General features: G+C 38.4%; 1 protein-coding gene across 1 annotated transcript in view; it reads right to left on the reverse strand.

Annotated features, from left to right (window-relative positions):
- The window catches only part of DCDC2 (doublecortin domain containing 2), a 159,674-nt gene that overhangs the window by 26,931 nt on the left and 113,382 nt on the right, over positions 1–19,361 (reverse strand). The window contains exon 8 of the mRNA XM_004693316.2: positions 1,158–1,258. Coding sequence (XP_004693373.1) covers positions 1,158–1,258 — 101 coding nt within the window. The remainder of the gene's footprint in view (positions 1–1,157; positions 1,259–19,361) is intronic.

Genomic DNA, 19,361 nt, shown 5'->3' on the forward strand with positions numbered 1-19,361 from the left:
AGGTATTATACACACAAGATGATTACTCTTCTTTGTCTTGAAATATACTATTTAATTACAGCTTCACAAGACTTTAAAATTCCATTTTCCCTCCAGGAAAAAAAAAAGAATACCTATAACTGGAGTTTATGAAAAATTATTAGTTGTAGCTAATCCTGGGTAATAAATTGGATTTTTAAAATCTGTGTGATTTTTAACACATTAGGCTTTTCATCAGGAAGGCTATGCTTACAGAAAACGCCTGTGGAATAATCAGGCAGCAATTTCCCTACCATGCTGTTAAGACAAATACGATTGAGAAGATCATCTATGGAATTTGCTGGGTTGTGAAATTTGCTTTTTGCAAAGGAAATATCACATCACAGTCGGAGGACAAGCGACAATTCCTAGTCACTTCTAATTCCCATGAGCCTGGGATTATGATTTCCCCTCCTCACTTAAATTCCAATCCTCCACTTAGAACTGTAAGAAACCTGGTTGATTTGTATTAAAAAGCTTAGCTGGCTTTTATTTCTTGCATCATTTAACCAGAATTAACACTGCTATTCCCTTCCATAAGCACATATGTATGTGCACACCACTCACCCCTCCCACCCCCAAACACACAAACACAGCCTCTTAAAAATCCAGAGTTCCTCTGGCCTGCGAAAGAAAATCAATATGCACATAGCAAATATTGGAGTTGCATTTATATCAGCAATTCCTTTGTGAAAAACAAATTCCAACCACAACAATTTCAGGTCCCTAAAGAAAAGAATATGTTGGCGTTAAGGGGGAAAAACCCTTTTTTTTAAATGGAAGATTTTCCCTCCACCTCCCAGATATTGTTTTCGGTGACCTTTCTTGCCCTCTTTGATATGGCCCATCTAACTCCAATTTAACTTTACCCTTCGGGGCTGTTGATTAAAAGACATATTGTTTCCCATAATAATCATAAAAAAGACTCAATCCAAATGATTATACTTTGTAATAATACTAGGAAGAACTGAAGGTTGTTTTGTTTTGTTTTGTTGTGTTGTGAAGATCGTTTAGTAACAGAGCACCTGAGAGAGGTTAACCATCAAATTCACAAGGACAGGTTGGAGCAGGTAATAGAAAACACAAAAAGAAAACAGTACTAACTGGTATGCACAGTTCTTTAGCGGCAGGGAGATTACCTGATCAACTGGAATCTCAACTTGAGTATCTTCATCTTCTTGGATTTCTGCTGCCCCCCTCGTTTCAGATCGCTCTGCTCCAGCTTTGAAAATGCCCTCATCTGTTATTTGAGACAAACACAGAATGAAAATCAAAATCCAATTGTGACATCGTGTGGCTGGATGTTGGAATTACAAATACCTATGTTGGTTTTTTTTGTTTGGTTGGTTTTTTTGTTTTTTTTTTAATATGGTGTTTTGGTTTTCTTTGTATGGGTGGGATTTTTGTAGCCCTCTCTCTCCAGTTCTACATTTTCAGGGGAGAAGGTTCAGTTGGGAAAACAAGGCTGACCCATTCAGAAGAGCTGTGTCCCAGAGTCATCCTTTGGTTCCTGATGTAATCGCACAGCCCTGAGTATTATTTGGTGCTTTAAAATACTACTTTCCCAAGAGAACGTTATACATTGAATATAATATATTGGAATAATTCTCTCTATTCAGTGTAACATAAAAAATGTTTTACTGCAAACAGAATCATAAAGCTGACTCCACATCTCACAAACCAATCATTTATTCTGCAGATTTCCACGGGATTTTCCAACCTACATCTTAAAATCCTTAACTATAAAATGGAATCTAAATCTCTATGACTTTCAGTGATGCTCCCTGGACTTCTTTTCCTATAGAAGGCAATAATAACTGTTTTCCATATCTGAAGTCATCCTAACGTCTCCCCTTGGTCTCCTCTTCTTCAGGCCAAGTAATCAAAGACCCACAGAACCATTTGTCATTGTGTCCACCTACTTGCCTCCAGCCACGTTTAATGATTCAGTTATTCTCACAGATGTTTTCTCTGTCCAATTTTTAAGGATCTCCAGGGATGGAGATCGCACCTCCTTCCCTGGTAATCTATTACAGTATTTGATTACCTTACTGCCTAGAAAATGTGCTTGTATCTTTTGTCTTAAATCCACCTCTAAGTCTCTACTAGAGGTTGTATCCCAGAGCACAACCGTTCGACACATTTCACACACATAGTACTGTATGTGGTAAAGGGTATGAAGTCGCTGTTAATTCAATGTAACACAGATGTTTATATTCCCTAAGGATCAATTATATGTAAGGCACAATACAATGGCCTCAGATATGCATGAGATATAGGCTGTTCCCTCAAGCTGCTAACAGACCAATGAGTAGAGAGTGGACAGTGATATAAACATACCTCCTGAGGTACCCTGAGCTAGGGCTATAGAAGATAAGGGTTGTTGCAGCATGCTATGGAAGCTTAGATATACAGCAAGACAGGGAGGGTGGGAAGGAAAAAATACAGCAACCCTCAAGCCCCTTTCGTCAGTCCTAGAGAACCATTTTCCATTTTAATTACTGTGTTTGTCACTTGACTGGATGTTAGCTTTTCTACTCTCCTTTAAAAAAAAAATAGGGACCACAGGACTCCCCTCAAAGCTGATTATACATACTAGATGAATTCACATGGATTAATTCATTTTCAGGATTATATGTAACAATTATTTAATCCCAGACTGGCTTTTCCCATGGTCCAGCAAAGTCTTTTTACCTAATGATTTGTTTCTGCCATCAGCTCTGATATACTTAAGTAATACACAGTAATTTTTTAGTCACCAGAGTATTCTCAGTTAAATCATCCTCTAGGTATATATAAAATTGAAAATGCACCCACATATAGAGAATATGTTTTTAAAAAATCTCTACCAGATGATGATGTCAGCATTGGGAACTATCAATATTTTGAATTATCTCTACACTGAATGATTCCCCCAGGACGAAGCATGTCCCAGGATTATGTACTGACTCGGTCATATCTTACAACTGAGGACATGGATCCAAAATGAAATTGCAGCCAAGAGTTCAGTGATAGCAAATGAAAGAATATAGAATATGAAACAGGGGATGTGGTGATGCTCTCACAGAAGTCATAAACGCACAGTTTTGGTCATGCACTCGATAAGCAATCCAGAGCTAAAGATGGTGAGGGGGAGGAGAAGTCAACTTGGAAAACAGCTGATAATGACTCTGTTCAAAAGGACAAAAAGTGAAAGGGAAAAATCCCGGTCTACAAAATTGGAGTCGGTGGGCACAGGGTAAATTAATAGTTATTTCCCCATCAAATTCTGGAACCTGGAACTCAAGAGTAATGGTAGAAACAATAAAAATAAATTCCACTAGATTCACATATGGAGTTCATAACTTTGAGATGTACAGATGCAGAATAAACTAATTTCAAAAAGGGTTATGCAAGTGATTGAATATTACCATCTAAAATGGTTCAAAAAAGGAAAATGAGAGAGGAAGGGTATATTTGACATTCATGTCTACCTTTGAATTACCTTAGGGAACAATTCTGCTCAGCCAACGTCATGTTCCTGGAATCAACCTCCAGAGAAAGATGCTGGACTCTGTGGCCTTGCATCATAACTTATGTACAAGACCTTCTGGACCATATTTCCACATCCAAATCTTGCATTTAGTTTCATAGAGACTACAAAGAGAAAACTCTTTGTACAGTAAGACCGTATTCTTAATGCACACATTCAGTAAACTGTTTCACTGTACCTAAGTGGAGTTGTGTATGGCTTGCAGATGTGTTTCAGAATAAATATTTCACCAGAAAAGAACACATAAAAGAAAACTGTAAGGGCACTGGAGTGTAAAAATGGCAGTCAGAAGGCTATAAACAGCGCAGAGACAAATCAACAAAATTTAACATTGTGTATTCACAGATCTAAGTGTATGATCACGGAGAAAGGAGAAGGGAGATAGAGAAGGACATGGATATTGCTCACCAATGGACTGAGGTGTGTAAATGGATACTTTCAGCAACAGCAAAGGTCAGGAAGGTCAAGAAACCAATGTCAGAAAGGAATTCAAAGGAATAAACAGGGACACAAAGAGAAGACAGTAGAAAGTTAAACTTTTTGATAGAAGCAAGTCCACTGGGATTTTGGTATTTGCTATAAAGATGATGTAAAATTAAAAAGAGTCATATGAAATTCTAGAGAAAAAATTAAGAATTTTTAACAACTGTGATTATAAATTATTTATATAATACATGTGCATTTTAGAAAATTTGGAGGATGCAGAGAATAAACATCTTTCTGATCTCATGACCAAGAAACACTTTTAGCATTTTGATCTCTCTCTTGCCCTCTCGCTCTCTCTTTTATAAACACATACACTCACACATTCATAATACTGAGATTTGCTAAAACATAATTTTGAAGATATTTTTTACTTTGAAACCATGAGCATTTCCAACATCATTAGATGTTGTTCGAACACACAATAAATAGTTGCATGTAGCAGTTTGATACTGTAATTAGAGGACAGTAGTGAATGATGGGGAAAAAAATTTTTTAATAAGTGGGGTGACTTTCATTCAGCTGATGGAATGGTAACTCTTCATTAAGACCTAGATGTAAAGGTCACTCTGGGAAATATGAAAGGGCTGCTCCTGTCAGGCTTGGAATCATGTGTGAAGACCATAACAGACAAGAGCCAATTGTCTCTTACTGTGCAAGTTTATATACTTTACACTTTGGGGAAGACTGGCCAACACTAATAGATACCCAATGGCTCCTTTCATACCTTAACAGTCCTTATTTCCCAAGAGCAAGCACAGAACACTGCACACAATACATTCTCAATAAATGTTAATTGACATGAAACAAGAAACAGGTTCCTAGTTCAATTTCCTTCTCAAATGTTGGTTCCCATCCTTACTTGCTTGGCTAGTGCTTCACTCCAAATCTTTCCCTGCCAAGATGACATTGAGACAATTGGTTCATACAAACACAGAGCCTCTTCTTTAATTATTGCTTCAACTTCATTTTAAAGGAAAGCTCACCAACCCAAGATTCTCCTTGTTCTGTACCCTCCCAACTGAATAACTGCAATGCCCATGTGATGAGTCATTCTATGCTCTGGTCTCAACTCCACCCATTAAGACATGCCCTTTTCATCACCTGGAGTGATCTCAATTGTAGTCCCTGATAAGAGATGACCAGAAGAACTTGCAGGTCATGGTATCCATTCATGCCTGTGCCCTCCATCCCAGATTTACTCTTTTTACCCTGTGTCCATGTATATTGGGGTCTTACTCATGACTCAAAACCTACTCAGCTCTATAAAAGTCATGTCTGACCTTACCCACCACCCACAACTGAACAGAAATAATAACTCCCCACTTAGAACCATGTTCTTTCTGTCTCACACATTCATTCATGATTCACACTTTCAATGATTTTATTTTCCCAATTCTGTCCTCCTTGCCACTAAGATCACAAACTCTTGCAGGCATAAATTATAACTTCTTTGTAAGCTCTATGCTCAGCACCACACTGGCCACATAACAGGCTTCAAGATGTTTGTTAAAGTCAACTAATGATACAAAGTATTTTTAAAAGACTAAATTTTGGCATTGCCAATAACTATTTGTAATAGAACATGTATGTGTATAGGCTTCATAGAGGGTCAAGTTCAGTGAGCCAATATAAATGTTCAAAAGTAAAATAGTATTCAACCAGAAAATTTAATCATTTCATAGCAAAGAGCTGCCAGATTTCTTTGACATACTGCCAAAATACAATGGAAAATATAACTAGAACAATGCAATAAGAGTATATCCCCCTTCTGTTGATGACAGTTTGAAGCAACTCCATAGAAGACAAAGACAGAACATTAAAGCCTTTTAAAGGTTTGCAAGGATAAATTTCATACATTTGCAAAAATATCAAGTTTCTCATCAAGGACAATATTATTCATACACTTCAAGACCTAACCACTTTCTCTTTATTGTTGCTTTAAGTTAAACTTGTACAGTAAATTGGTGGGTTTAGTTCATAATGTGTAACTGTTGGATAGTTTTATTGGTATAGAACAGCAGACATTTTAAGTACAATCTACTAAAGGTGAGCACTATCTCGAGTAAAGGCATTCAGTCTCCAGAGGAACACAGAAGCTTACACACCTACTTGCCTACAATGAAGTCTCACCATGGACATTTAACAGTCACCTCAACATAAACATGACTGAAACAGAATTCTGTCTCCTCACCCTACAGCTCATCCTCTATATTCACCCTTCCCAGAGATGGCACCACTGCTCCACCCCCAAATCCTGTAATCATCCATATTTTCATTTTGTTCTCAAACCCTATATCCATTTCAATGTTAATTTTTGTCAGTTTCATCCTCTTTTAAGTATCTCCCCAATCTGTGACTACTCTATCTCAACTATCAGTTTGCTCTACATCATTGCATGCTGTTGGGATGGCTACTGCAATAGCTTATAATGACTGCCTCTGTTCTTCCACTCTTACTGCCCTGTCAGCCATCATCGACACATTAGCCAAGCAATCTCAACAGGCCAGAAAAGTGACTTAGAACCTCCCCAATGTCTGTCCACCAGACAAAGAATCCAAGATCCTTATCATGACTTACAGATACATGATCTGGAACGTAATTTCACACTTCTTATCATTCTCTCCTTGTCCACTTAATTCTAGATACACTGTTTCTGCAACAGAAACTGCATTCCTACCTGATGGCACTGTGCTTCTTTCACGGGCTGCCTAGATTCTTCCCCTTTTCTCATATGACTGGCTGTTCCCTCAGGAAACCCTTCTAAGTCCAAGTCACCAACCAGTCAGTCATTCATATTGTTCTATTCTACTTCTCTGTCATTTACTGATTTAGTGTTGGCCAGTCTCCCCCAAAGTGTAAGCTCGAAGAGAACAAGAACACTCCGCAAGTTGTTCATACCACTTAACAAGCTCAGTACACAAATGCTCAAAAGGTATTTGCTGAAGAAATGAGCTGCAGGCATTCAAGAACATTTACTGCATCCAAATAGAATGGAAGGAACATATCATTTAAAAACCACTGGCCCTATCCATTAATGCTTCATATTATTACAGTGCATTTGCCTGTAGAGAATGTGGATGGGTAGGACGAGGACACAAAGGGTTGAAGAGAAAGAATATTGGAGTAGACTTTCCATAGGGACCCACAAAGTATGCTGTATGTTGTAGGTCAAATAACCCCCACTCCCAAGATATCCACATCCTAATCCTCAGAAACTGTGAATATGCTACACTGCCTGGCAAAGACGAATCAAGATTGCAGATGTATTAAGGTTGCTAATCACTGGCCTTGATATGGGGTGAATTATCCTGGATGATGCTTGTGTGGATCCAGTGTAATCACAAAGTAAGAGAGGCCAGAGACTTCATGTCAGAGTGAAGCAGCTCAAGAAAGACGCTTGGCCATTCCTGACGAAAGGAGTAATGGAACCATAAGACAGGGAATCATAGACCATTTAGAAAAAAGCTGGGAAAAATTGGGCCCCCTGGGTGGCCAAGGGGTTAACTCTCAGCACTATCACTGCAAAGACCTGAGTTCAATGCCCGACCAGGAAGCTGACCGACATGGCACAGCAGACCTCTTCTGTCTCACCTGCTACTTCCCTTAACAGTAGATTTCTTTTTTTTTTTTCCTAAAGATTTATTCATTCATACAGAACTGGGGTACAGGCCAGAGGTGTGGAGGGTGAGAGGATTCACCAGAGAAAGAGTGGGGAGCAAAACAGGCAGACCGACTGCTGAGGAGAGCAGCAGGTGGGTCAGGAGAGGTCTGCCTCGCCATGTGGATCTCTTCCTGGACAGGCGGGGATCGAACTCATGTGGAAGTGGCTTAAGCTTCTTAGTGTTGTGCTTCAACCCGCTGCACCAGCAGGGAGGGCCCGGATTTCAATAAAATCTCCCTGTTCTGCTCTCCACTCTGCCTCTGGTGAATCCTCTCACCCCTGTACCTCTGGCCTACACCCCAGTTCTTCTATTAAAAAAAAAAAAACTGGGAAAGACATGAGCACAAATGCTCCCCTTAGAACTTCTAGAGGGAGCAGAGCCAGGGAGGGCCCTTTTGGAATTCCCACCCTCAGTAAGACAACACATTTGCCTGGTTTCTAATTTGTTACAGGAGCTATACCAAACTCAATCACCACCTGCAGAGAAACTGTGGCTGAGAAAGACTATCAGGGCAGAAGTCACAGCACATCCCCCTCTGACCCCTGCAACCACCTCCAGGTGACGGCCCCCAGCTCCAAAGCCACCTACTGTCAAGGCCAAGGTCAGAAAAGCCCCCCAAATCCCACTGTCTGGTGTTTTCCTTCCTTAACTATTGTGATTTCTCTTTCTCACTGCTCCCACCCACACGTACATGCAAAAACCACCCCTATCCCACTGGTTAGAAGAAAGGAGATTTAATTTTTTTTAAGTCTTCTCCCACCAGAAAACCTTTGTGCTAAAAGCCATTCACTAACCAAGGATGAATTCGATACACAATACTGCTCTCATTCAATTACTACACTAAGCATCAAATTCAATGCTTGGATGCACACTACACCCCAATTCAGCTCTAATCTTTTTTCTTCCTTTGAATCATGAATAGACATTTTAGTGTGTATTACACAGTAAAGCAATAACAAACACTCTAGTAAAAATAAAAATGCTCCTCAATTATTTTTCACTTATCCCTTATGAATTTTATTGCCTACGAAATGGAAGCAGAGCTGCTGAGGTAGGAAGTCCCATCATTCTGTGCAGTTCATAATAAATATGAATCTGTTTCCCTTACAGAAATAGGAAGCAAGCACTGCTTAACCTTTCTGCTGCTGAAACAACTGCAGTGAAATCATTTCCTAGTTTCAGGACCTCAGGATTTCAGTTGCGAAACATGGCAACACCCTAGTATTCTCCAAAAAGAGCTACCTACTAATTAGTGAGTGATAAGATCATGTAATAGATAATAAGGTTGCAATCTTGTTTAAAGGATCCCTTCACAGGAGAGTTATTAAAAATTATTTTCAGTCATATTATATTATAATGTAATAACATTAAAGTCATACTTTAATATGTTCAGTGTGTGGAACGGATTGAAGTTTAACAGCATAAATAAAAAGAAAAATAACAAAATAAAGCCCAGTTCTAAATACCTTATGGAAATATTAACTATTAAGTCAAAACACCATATAGGAAGAACACTCCATGAGACTATAAACATTCTACTATGATTTACTGCTGAGACTATCTCATAAAAATGTTAAATTAAAAACAAAATGTTAATTTTAAGAATCAGCTCATTAAACTCTGTAGATTACTGAGGGTAATGTGGGAAATGAGGAATTTATGGCTTTCAGTATATAAAGTAATATTCTAAGTAGAAAAAAAAGTGGCTCTCTACAAGAAGAAAATTATGTATTCTTCTTTAATGTGCCACATTAGTTATTAGGGATAAATGAAAATTAATATTGGTGAGAAGGTGATATAAAATAACTTTCATTAGCTTAAGTTAATGTGCACTACACATTTGGATATGAAATATGTTGAATTTCTAATGTAACTTGTCATGCAGACTGTGGTTGTCATATCTTACTGGATTTTTTCTTTTAAGATTTATTTATTTTTTCATACAGAACTGGGGTACAGGCCAGAGATGTGGAGGGTGAGAGGATTCACCAGAGACAGAGTGGGGAGCAGAACAGGCAGATCAAGGAAGCACACTGCTGAGGAGAGCGGCGGGCGGGTCAGGAGGGGTCTGCCTCGCCATGTGGATCTCCTCCGGGGCAGGCGGGGATCGAACTCAAGCAGAAGTGGTTTAAGCTTCTTAGTGCTGTGCTTTAACCTGCTGTGCCACCAGGGAGGGCCCATCTTAGTGGATTTTAAAGAAAGCTCTTCCAGGAGGCTCGTCCAGCAGGAGGCAGTCTTGAGGGAGGCTGGTGAACAGCCAGGTCCAAAGGAAGAACTGCTCCACATTTAGCAATACTTCCTTATTAGAGGCCATCACCAAGCCCTCCTCTGAACCTTATTACCACTTACACAATACCCAATATCCTTTCTCACATCACTCCTCTGAATTAAAGTATATTAGTAATAAGAAAGATGAAAAACTAATCAAATACAGCAGTAATGTTTTGGATGCTTCTAATTTAGTACAGCGATAGAACCCAAATGGGTTTAATCACTAATCTTCTCTGCACATTTCATTATGTCCCATAACCTCAAATGGAAACTCTTTACAGACACAAGAATATCACAAATGATATTTTTCTTTGGCAATTTAAAATAGTACATGGAAATAACTTTATCCATTTGCTTATCTAGGCTGAGTTTTCTCAACCACAATTTGCAGTTTTTGGCTCTATGCTACTCTCTGATTCCCTCTCCAGGGTATTATGTATCATCTCTTAAGCAATTGATGTTTAAATTTGACTATTAACTCCTTGTATGGGTTTCATCTTAACCCTCGTGGTTATTTTGCTTGACTTTAAATGGGAGAAACAAAATTATCTAAGTGTAGACAGAAAGCAAAAGTAGGATTATTATCATTGATTTCCCCAGATCACAGATCATTTTGTTTTATCCCTACATTTTTATTTCAATCCTTTTAGTTACAGATATTTTAGGTATTCATCAAAATCAGAGCACTGTATAGCAAATAAGGCACATACTTATGATATCTCAAATCCACGAGACTATTATCTTATAAACTTCATAAATTCTGATAAAATTTCTAAAGTCAATATCAGGTATATGGGACTGAAAAGAATAAAGTACTCTGAGTAGTTTACCTGAACTAACAAGTATGTGTGGCTTTCCTTTTTCATTTCTCATTTTATAACCTCCTAAAAATAATGCTGCAAATTAGTTTCGGTTCATCAGAATAATTTAATTGCTCCTTCCTGCAGTCTGTGACTCAGAGTTACTCAACAAGGAGCCTAATTCTTGCATCCTACTCTTAATTCTGGTTGGCCCAACCACCTTCAAATGGCCTTGTCTGGCCCAGTACTTAACAGCTAGCCATACTGCAATTATTTCTCTAGTCTGGAAAATTTCTCATAGTAGCAAATGGAATACTTGCATATAACAGAAATATGCAATACTCTTAAATTCCTAGGTTGTATAAAACCAAGTCTCGAGCATGGGCCAGACTGGAGTGACCCGAGGATGGCAGCCTGAAGACTTCAGAGAAATAGAATGGGAGATAAAGCATGGATCAGTGGGTCTTGAGGTCAGGAAGCAAGGACCCACAGTAGGCATGGACAGGCAGTGCTCTCCAGGAGATTGGAGCCACACTGGACACTGCTGGTGCCCGTGCAGACACTGGAAGGAGATGATTGGGACAGGACACAGGAGACACTTAGAGTCTGTACTGTCAGAGCTCCAGGACTGCCAAGATATGGGAGGGAAAGCGATGAGAAAACTTGAAGTGGACACTCAGGTTTATGGCTAGCGTGTGTCAGTGTTAGCAGGCTGTTTATCAAGACGAGGGAGGAGGGAGAATAGGTGGTAAGAAGGGTGATGATGAGTTATTCTTTTGATATATTGCTTTGACTCCTCTATGAAGTATCTTGATAGCAATGCCACGAGGTGGCTGGACTGCTAAGTCTGTTAACTGGACGAATGCTCTCGAGTGAGGATAGAAGCATGGGAGCCATCAGAGCACGGGTGGCAGATAAACTCATGGTTTGGAGCACAGCCTGGAATGAGAACAGCAGATGACTGGGGGTAGAATTCTGAAGAACTACATTTGAAAGATGGGCCGAAGAGGAGCTGCCCACAAAGATTGAAAAGGAGAAAACAGTATTAAGAACTGTTCTCCCTAATGATCCAGTTAGATTCGAGCTTGAGGGTCCCCAGCTGAGGGTGAAAATCCAATCGGAGATGATGATACCACATAGACCACACTTTCAAGATAAACGGCTGTGAAGTGCAGAAGGTAAACATAACCTTGGAATGCCCGCTGAGAGACCTGAGGCTGTGGAGAGAGTAAGGGGTGGTCTTGTCTCTTGGCATTTCTACCTTGTACTGAATTTGTCACCAGTGTCAATGAAGCCACTGAGAAACTGACATTCTTAAAGCACAAGCCATCTAATGAAATCCAAATAGGCTTGCAGAAAGCTCAAACTGTCTCCACTCACTTATAGCCAAGTTAGGCCAAAACAGATCATCCTCATTTTTTTAAAATAATGCTTTGTTTTTTTAGTAGTGATAATATTAGGAGTCTCCTCATCAGGCACCACCCCCATATCAGTCATCATCCACCACCATAGTCCATTATGCTTCCTTCTTTCTTTTCTCCTACTCCTCCTGAACCCCTTCACCCCTCCCTGGATGCTTCAGGTCTACAAAGAGTTGGCAGAGATTAGCTTTTAAGCTTGTCTGATTCTGATTCTTCGCTTGGTGTCTCAATATCCCACATACTAGTGACACTATTTGGAAGTTATCTTTCTCCCGACTTATCTCATTCAGCATGATCTCTTCCATCTCCATCTATGTTGCTGCAAATGGCATGAGTTTATCTTTCCTCATTGCTGAGTAATATTCCATCGTGAATATGTACCACATATTCTTGATCTACTCATCTGTTTGGGGGCACAGTGGTTGTTTCCATTTATTGGTGACTGTAAGTAGTGCTGCTATAAACAGCACTGTAGTTTTCCTTTTATCTGATATGTTTTGTATTGGGGAGGGGGGCAGGCATTTAGGAGTGGACTCCTGGGCTTTATGGCAGATCATTTTGAGTCCTTTGAGTAACCTCTTCACTGCTTTCCATGGGGCTGGACCAGTCTACATTCCCACCAATAGTGTAAGAGGGTTCCTGTTTCTCCACACTCTTGTCTTGATAATATAAATGTAACTGGAGTTGCACTGCATGGAAATGCCAATCATACTCTCTGGGCAGACAATTATTGACGTTGGAACCTTAGCTAAAACACCTACATGAGTTGCAACATGGTCGTCTGGCTGAAGAGAATGAGGTTTCAGGAGGAGATAGGACGAGAAGGACAGAAACCAATCAGAACAGCTGAGGTAAAGCACTATATTAACATAATCATTAACAAACTTTTCAGACAAAGTGTCCTTAGCCTCAGAAGGCTACAAAGGATTCACACAAGGAATCTGACAAAACCAAAGACTAAGGACAAGCAAATGGTTAAGTCTCAGTGTTGTCACCAGTAGGGCCTGAGTCCCATCCCAGCTAGGGATCTAATCCATGTATGGTGCAGGAAACCTATCCTGTCTCACCTGCTGCTCCCCTCAGCTATGTATTTCAGTAGATCTACCTGTTCTGCTCCTCACTCTGTCCCTGGTGAATCCTGTCATTCCCTGCAACTCTGGCCTATACCCCTGTTCTTCTACCAAAAAAACAAAACTAATAAAATTTTATATATTACTAATAATAAATTTAAATAATAATAAAAATAAATATTCCTCAGTTTAAAAAAAATGAGCAACTTAAATGACTGGATTAAGAAGATATATTGCATATACATGGTGGAATACTATTCAGCCATGAAAAGAACCCCATGCCTTTTGCAGCAACTGGCAAGGGATAGAGCTGGAAGGTATTATATTAAGCAAAATAAGGCAGAAATAGAAAAACAAGTAACAGATGGGATCAGTTATATGTGGAATACAGAGAAGTCAGAAAAAGTCAAACTTAGAAACTAAGACTTGAAAACTGACTACAGAACAGAGGCATCCAGGTGGGAGGAGAGGGGTGAGACCAGTTGGGGAGGGAATACAATGGACTATAATGATAGACTATGGATGTTTTGGTGGTGGGTGCACTATAGGAACAACACCTCAAGGTGGTGGGAGAGGGGCCCTATATTTCCAAAATATAATGATGCAAACCACTATTACTCTAATAAAATTTTTAAATAAAAAAGAAAACAGGATTACAAATGTTCAAAATCTATTTGCAATTAATAAACTTGAGGTAGAGTACCAAACACTTTCCTAAATATTTGTTTCCAAATTATTATAAAGAAGAAACCTAAGGATTATTAAATGCTTCACTAAAATATGAAAGTAAAAATGGACTGAAAGCACATTTTCAAGTTATTAATACCAATTACTACAAAGATGCAGTTTTGATAATCTTAGGTTCCAACATTCACTATCAACCAACGACAACATGCTATGAAATAAAATAATAACGTTCTTAACAATGTGATTATTACTGTAAGTATAAAGCAGGCATCAACACTTTCAAAGTGATCTGGCAACTAAGGTCCTCACTAGGGGTAAAGTGACATATAATATAAATGTGAAAATCAGTCATCCTCAACGAAGAGCTTGGATTATTTTCAACTAACTTAGTTGGCACAGGTAATATGCCTAAATTTTTCATTGACTCTAAGTGAAGGGATATTCACAGCTTCGCTGCTTCAAAATTTTACAGAATGGTATGCTTCTATTTGCTTCAGACAAAGTAAAATTTTTTATGTACTCAGCCTTCCAGGTGTTTATATCTGCTTCACATCTTAACATAAAATGGAAGCTACAAGACATTCCATTTAGAGTGTCTTCTTTAATTATGGAGCTGTGGTCAATAATGGTAAACAAAAAAATAATTTCATATGCAGCTTTCTCTGTAACATCTACCATGTTCCAAAGTATTTGTAAAGTAGTCTAAGATAAATCTATGTAAAGGATTCTATTTAGCTCCATGTTAAGATGATTATCTAACCACAAATACACTTATGTATTAGTAACTGGTAAACAATCAAGCAAAATGACTATATATTAATTTAATATTAAATCTGAGAGAATCACATAAACATGAAATGCCAAACCATCAATGGAAAAATGTTGATATTTCATTAATTATGGGAATATACAAGTTAGCTACTGAATAGGCCTATTTGTCATGAAACTATCAAGGAAGAAAATTCAAAATAGATCAATACATAACAACCAGAATTTGCTGGCTTAGACATTGTTTCAACAAGTATTGGAAACATTGTTTAACATTGTTTCAACAAGTATTTGAAAGCATTTATCAAATTCTGTGCCCTTTTCATTTAATGCCTTAATCCTTATGACTTAAGGATTCAATGGTCTGTATCTGTAACAAAAATCTATGTATGTCATATTTTTGAATATAGAAAACATTCTCCAGTAGCATTTTAACCTATGATATTGAAATTCATCATCTAAAAATTTCACTTCAGAAGGAATAACTCTGATTCCATAAGCTGAAGTAAAGATATCTTTCAGCTGGTCACTTCATTCTTAACTGTTATCTAAGAAATGCAAAAAAATCTACCTGTTTTAATATTGGGGAGGAGAATCATAAATGCCTTTCACTGTAATTTTGATTAGATTATAATCTTTAAGCATTTCCATTGCACAAAGTGTGATGTGGATTAACTTTGGTTATTATAATATTTCACATACTTCCAATCAAGATAACACACACACACACAAGTCAATATTGGTACACTAAGAAAATACCTATTTTTAAAAAAGTACTAATACTTCTGATTCAGTCAAGAAACACTTTTCCTTCAGCATTTATCTACCACAAGACTTAGTAATAATAATATTAACAGCAGCATGATCAATAAAGATTATTATGAGTTAATAACTATTGAAAGCTGATTTTATGTGAACATCATCATATTAGTTGTACTATTAACTCACTTAGTGTCCATAACAACTCTGTGAAGTAAACGCTATTACCACCATAAGTGGGAAATGGAGGTACTCCAAACGTCATAGACAGGGTTCAGTTACAGCAATCTGATACTGAAGCCCTCGTTCTGAATGACTTCACCATGTTGGTTTTTCCAACCTGCTAGTCTTGATCCTTTACTGGATCCCAGCTAGTGTTTTTTAAACAAAATAGAAGAAAGCAGAAAGCAGATCAAGGCACTTTCATGGGCATGCAATCTCCACACTCATCTAGAGCCCTACTCTCTGGAGGGTCCCCCCACTTGGCTAAATGCTCTGCTGTTATCATCTTGAAATGTTTTGCCTTTAAATGTTGTTTTCTGCCCAAAGTCCAATTACATGATGAAGCACATTCACCAGGGAAGGATTTACACACACGTATGGCACTCAGGTTCCTCATCACCCCTTCATAGTGTTGTGATGCCTCAAGGAAGCAGAATTCTACTGGCCCCACCACGCATGAGTTTATGGAGACTCAGCCTTAGTAAAAGGTTAGCAGTTAAGTAAGGGATGATGGGGTTGATGATGCCTCCTACGAGCCACATTCTCTTAAAACCAGAACTTGCTTCCCAAAAAGGGTGGCCTACGATATAAGAAATAAGAATGGCATATGATAATCCCATCTGATTCTTTTTATTCACGTTGCTTCTTTGTGGTCACTAGTCACTTAGCCTGAAGATAACATAGAAGAAAAGGAAAACATAAGGTAACCCAGTGTTCCTATTTTGGTCAGTCCTGTTTTCAGAGAGCCTAAGGTAAAGACTGTTGGTAGAATATGCAGAATGAAAAGTGAGGTCAGTTGCTGAATACTGTTTTAGACAGTATTCTAAAATACTTCTGATAGAACAAAATACATCTAAGGATGAGCTGAGAAATACACATGTGTGGTATGTGATTCCACAGAGGAGTTAAATGCTCTTATTCTGTCCTCTAAGACTGGCAATGCCCTATGTAAAGATAAAGGGTACAATTTGCCATATTAATTTAAATTTTGAATGCATTTCTCTTTATTCAGAATGCCAATGGTAAATAAAAAAAATGATGACAAGTTGAGCAAAAGAGAGCAGAGAAAAAAGGGAAAGGTGCGTTCTGAAGTACCTTCAATAGCATTTTTTTTAAGCCAAAACTACACACCCTTCATTTTTATTGGTTCCTGCAGATGATACCGGCAGTCCTGTGTAGCACATAAAGGTAGCTACTTCTTCACAAAATTTGCCTTTCGTGAAACAAATAGACACAAGCATGTGTAAATATACTAAATTGTGATACAAATAGTTTTCAAACTATAGGAAGAAGAAAGATTAAATATACTTAATTACAAATAAAAGAAATGAAAAAACATAAAATCCCCTTTCCTTGATCTTCCACCCAGAAAGATCATCCACTGAACAAGAGCAACACACAGTTAGCTGAATTCCTGCTCCCTGCTCTGCTCTGTGCTGTCTACACCCCTCTGTCATTTTCTTAAGACTGTTACAGTCTGTCCCTAATTTTGACCTGCCCATATGCTCAATCACTCCGCAACTGTTCCCCTCACACCAAGGAGAACCACGAGTCTCCCCTGTCCACTGCCCCCCATCCAGCACCTCTTCAGGCAGTCCACATCTTCCTCATGCCCAGTATCTTTACTTAACCATTTCATGGTCACAGAGCCTGTCCATTATCCCCTCAGGACACAACTCAAGGACCATCTTCAAGAAGTCTTTCGCATCCCTAAAACTGCTCTATTTATTTATAGCAAGCTAATGGTGCCATATTACAGACAATTTAGATGTTGACACAGGCAAGAGAAAAAACTGTTCTGTGTTCACTTCTCACACAGCCCCTGGCTTACAGCATGTTTGGCTTACACGCAGCAGTCAATATGGAGGTAGGAAGGGGAGAAGAACCCTAGCGGTTTGACAGCCTGTTATGCATTAAGCACTCTGCCCACAACAGTCCTCACAATTACACTGCAAAGTGGCATGTTTTCCCTCGTTTATGAATAAGCAATCTGAAGTTTAGATGACTTGTTAGAGGTTGCACAGAGCCAGGATCAAGGCCAACTTCTCCCACCACGATGCCTCTTGGAAGAACTTGGAAGAAGCAGAAGCATCACCACCACTGAATTCATTAGAGGCAAATTACACCAGTTAAACCAAACCCAAATAAATATTTTAAGAGTCGTCAGAAAGAGCTATTTTACTTTTGCATTGCCAAGCTGCTTTCTAAATTACAGATGAGAAGACGCAAATTCAAAAGTTAAAAATGGAAATAACAGGCCTGGGGGTTGGAAGGGAGGAGCATGTAGGGGAGATTCAGTCCTTTTGAGACCATTTGGGGAAAACAAATGAGAAAAAGCAACACTTCCTACAAATAAATCAAAATGGTAAGACAGTATAATAAATTAACCTTTGCAGGAACAACAGATAACACAAAGCTATCAATGTAAAAAAAAAAAAATGGCGACTCAGGCATCGAAGGCAAGGTATGAGTTTAAGTCTGTTGTGTGCCTTGGGGGAAGCAGGAGGAAGAAAAATCTCATCCATCTTGCTAAATGGATGGGAAGTCAGCAACAGTGTCTGCGAGCTTTCCGAGGAAAAAAAATTCAACCTATTATTGAATCTTCTAGCCATCTTTTAAGATAATTCTTCTTGCAGATGAAGTAGAACTGTGTATTTTCTTAACTTGGGGCTTAATGGTTGGAATTCTTCCATACAAGGTATAATTGCCAAAATAACCACAGGTTTAATGCCTGGTTATATCAGCCATCCCAGTAGAAATAAAAATGTTAATGCAGGAGATGAGTGTAACTTGTCCTAATACACGTAATGAGCATATCCATAACAATTTTATTCTTAGCTCAAAAGTGAAAAGTGCGAGATCTAATTTCAGAGTAAAGAAATTCTGAAAAACCATCTGTTTTCCTTAGATGTTCCTAAGGCTTATTTACATTCCTTTTCATTGAAAGAAGAGTTAAAAATAAGGACAGGATAAAGAGTTGGGCTACAACTGTTAACAGTATCTCCATAAGGCAGTGGGATAAACTAGAATACAAAATACAAGCCATTAAAAAGTGGAATAACTGTTTGAAGAAGGAAGTCACAAAGTTCCACCATAATCAAAGCTGTTTTGATTTCCAAGCATATTTGCTTATTTAAATATATTTTCCCCCTTTTTTGGAGGGGCAGAAGTTGAACATATATTGAAAAAGAAGTGACTGAATGATGTATATATTTTCATATGGAAATGTGTGTATAAAATTTCAGTGTATTCCTTTTCAAAAAGTCAGTGGCCAAATGAATTTAGCACATATTAATGAATTCCACAGCTGGGTTTCAATGGAGTCTGACAAACCTCTAGCAGAAAACTTTTGGGGAAAGCTTTGAAGTAAAGAGGGAGCTTACAGCATTGAAACTGCATCTAACTGAATTGATTTCGTTATGAATGCCATTTTAACACTATTCACACAGTCCAATTTTGCATTTAAATGTAGCATGTGTTATTCTTAAATCCATTTTAAGCTGAACATTTTAAAATTAGATGATGAAACCATATGCAATGATCCTGTGTGGTCATAAAAGAGAGAGAGGAGAGGTTACTATTTCAGCACATGCCGCAGTAAGGCAAACTCCACCTTACCACATGATCAAGCAATACCTTTGGTAGACATTTACCCCCAAAATAGA

Source organism: Condylura cristata, unplaced genomic scaffold (assembly GCF_000260355.1).
Source record: "Condylura cristata isolate star-nosed mole 26May11 unplaced genomic scaffold, ConCri1.0 scaffold00037, whole genome shotgun sequence".
Taxonomy (NCBI): Eukaryota; Metazoa; Chordata; class Mammalia; order Eulipotyphla; family Talpidae; genus Condylura; species Condylura cristata.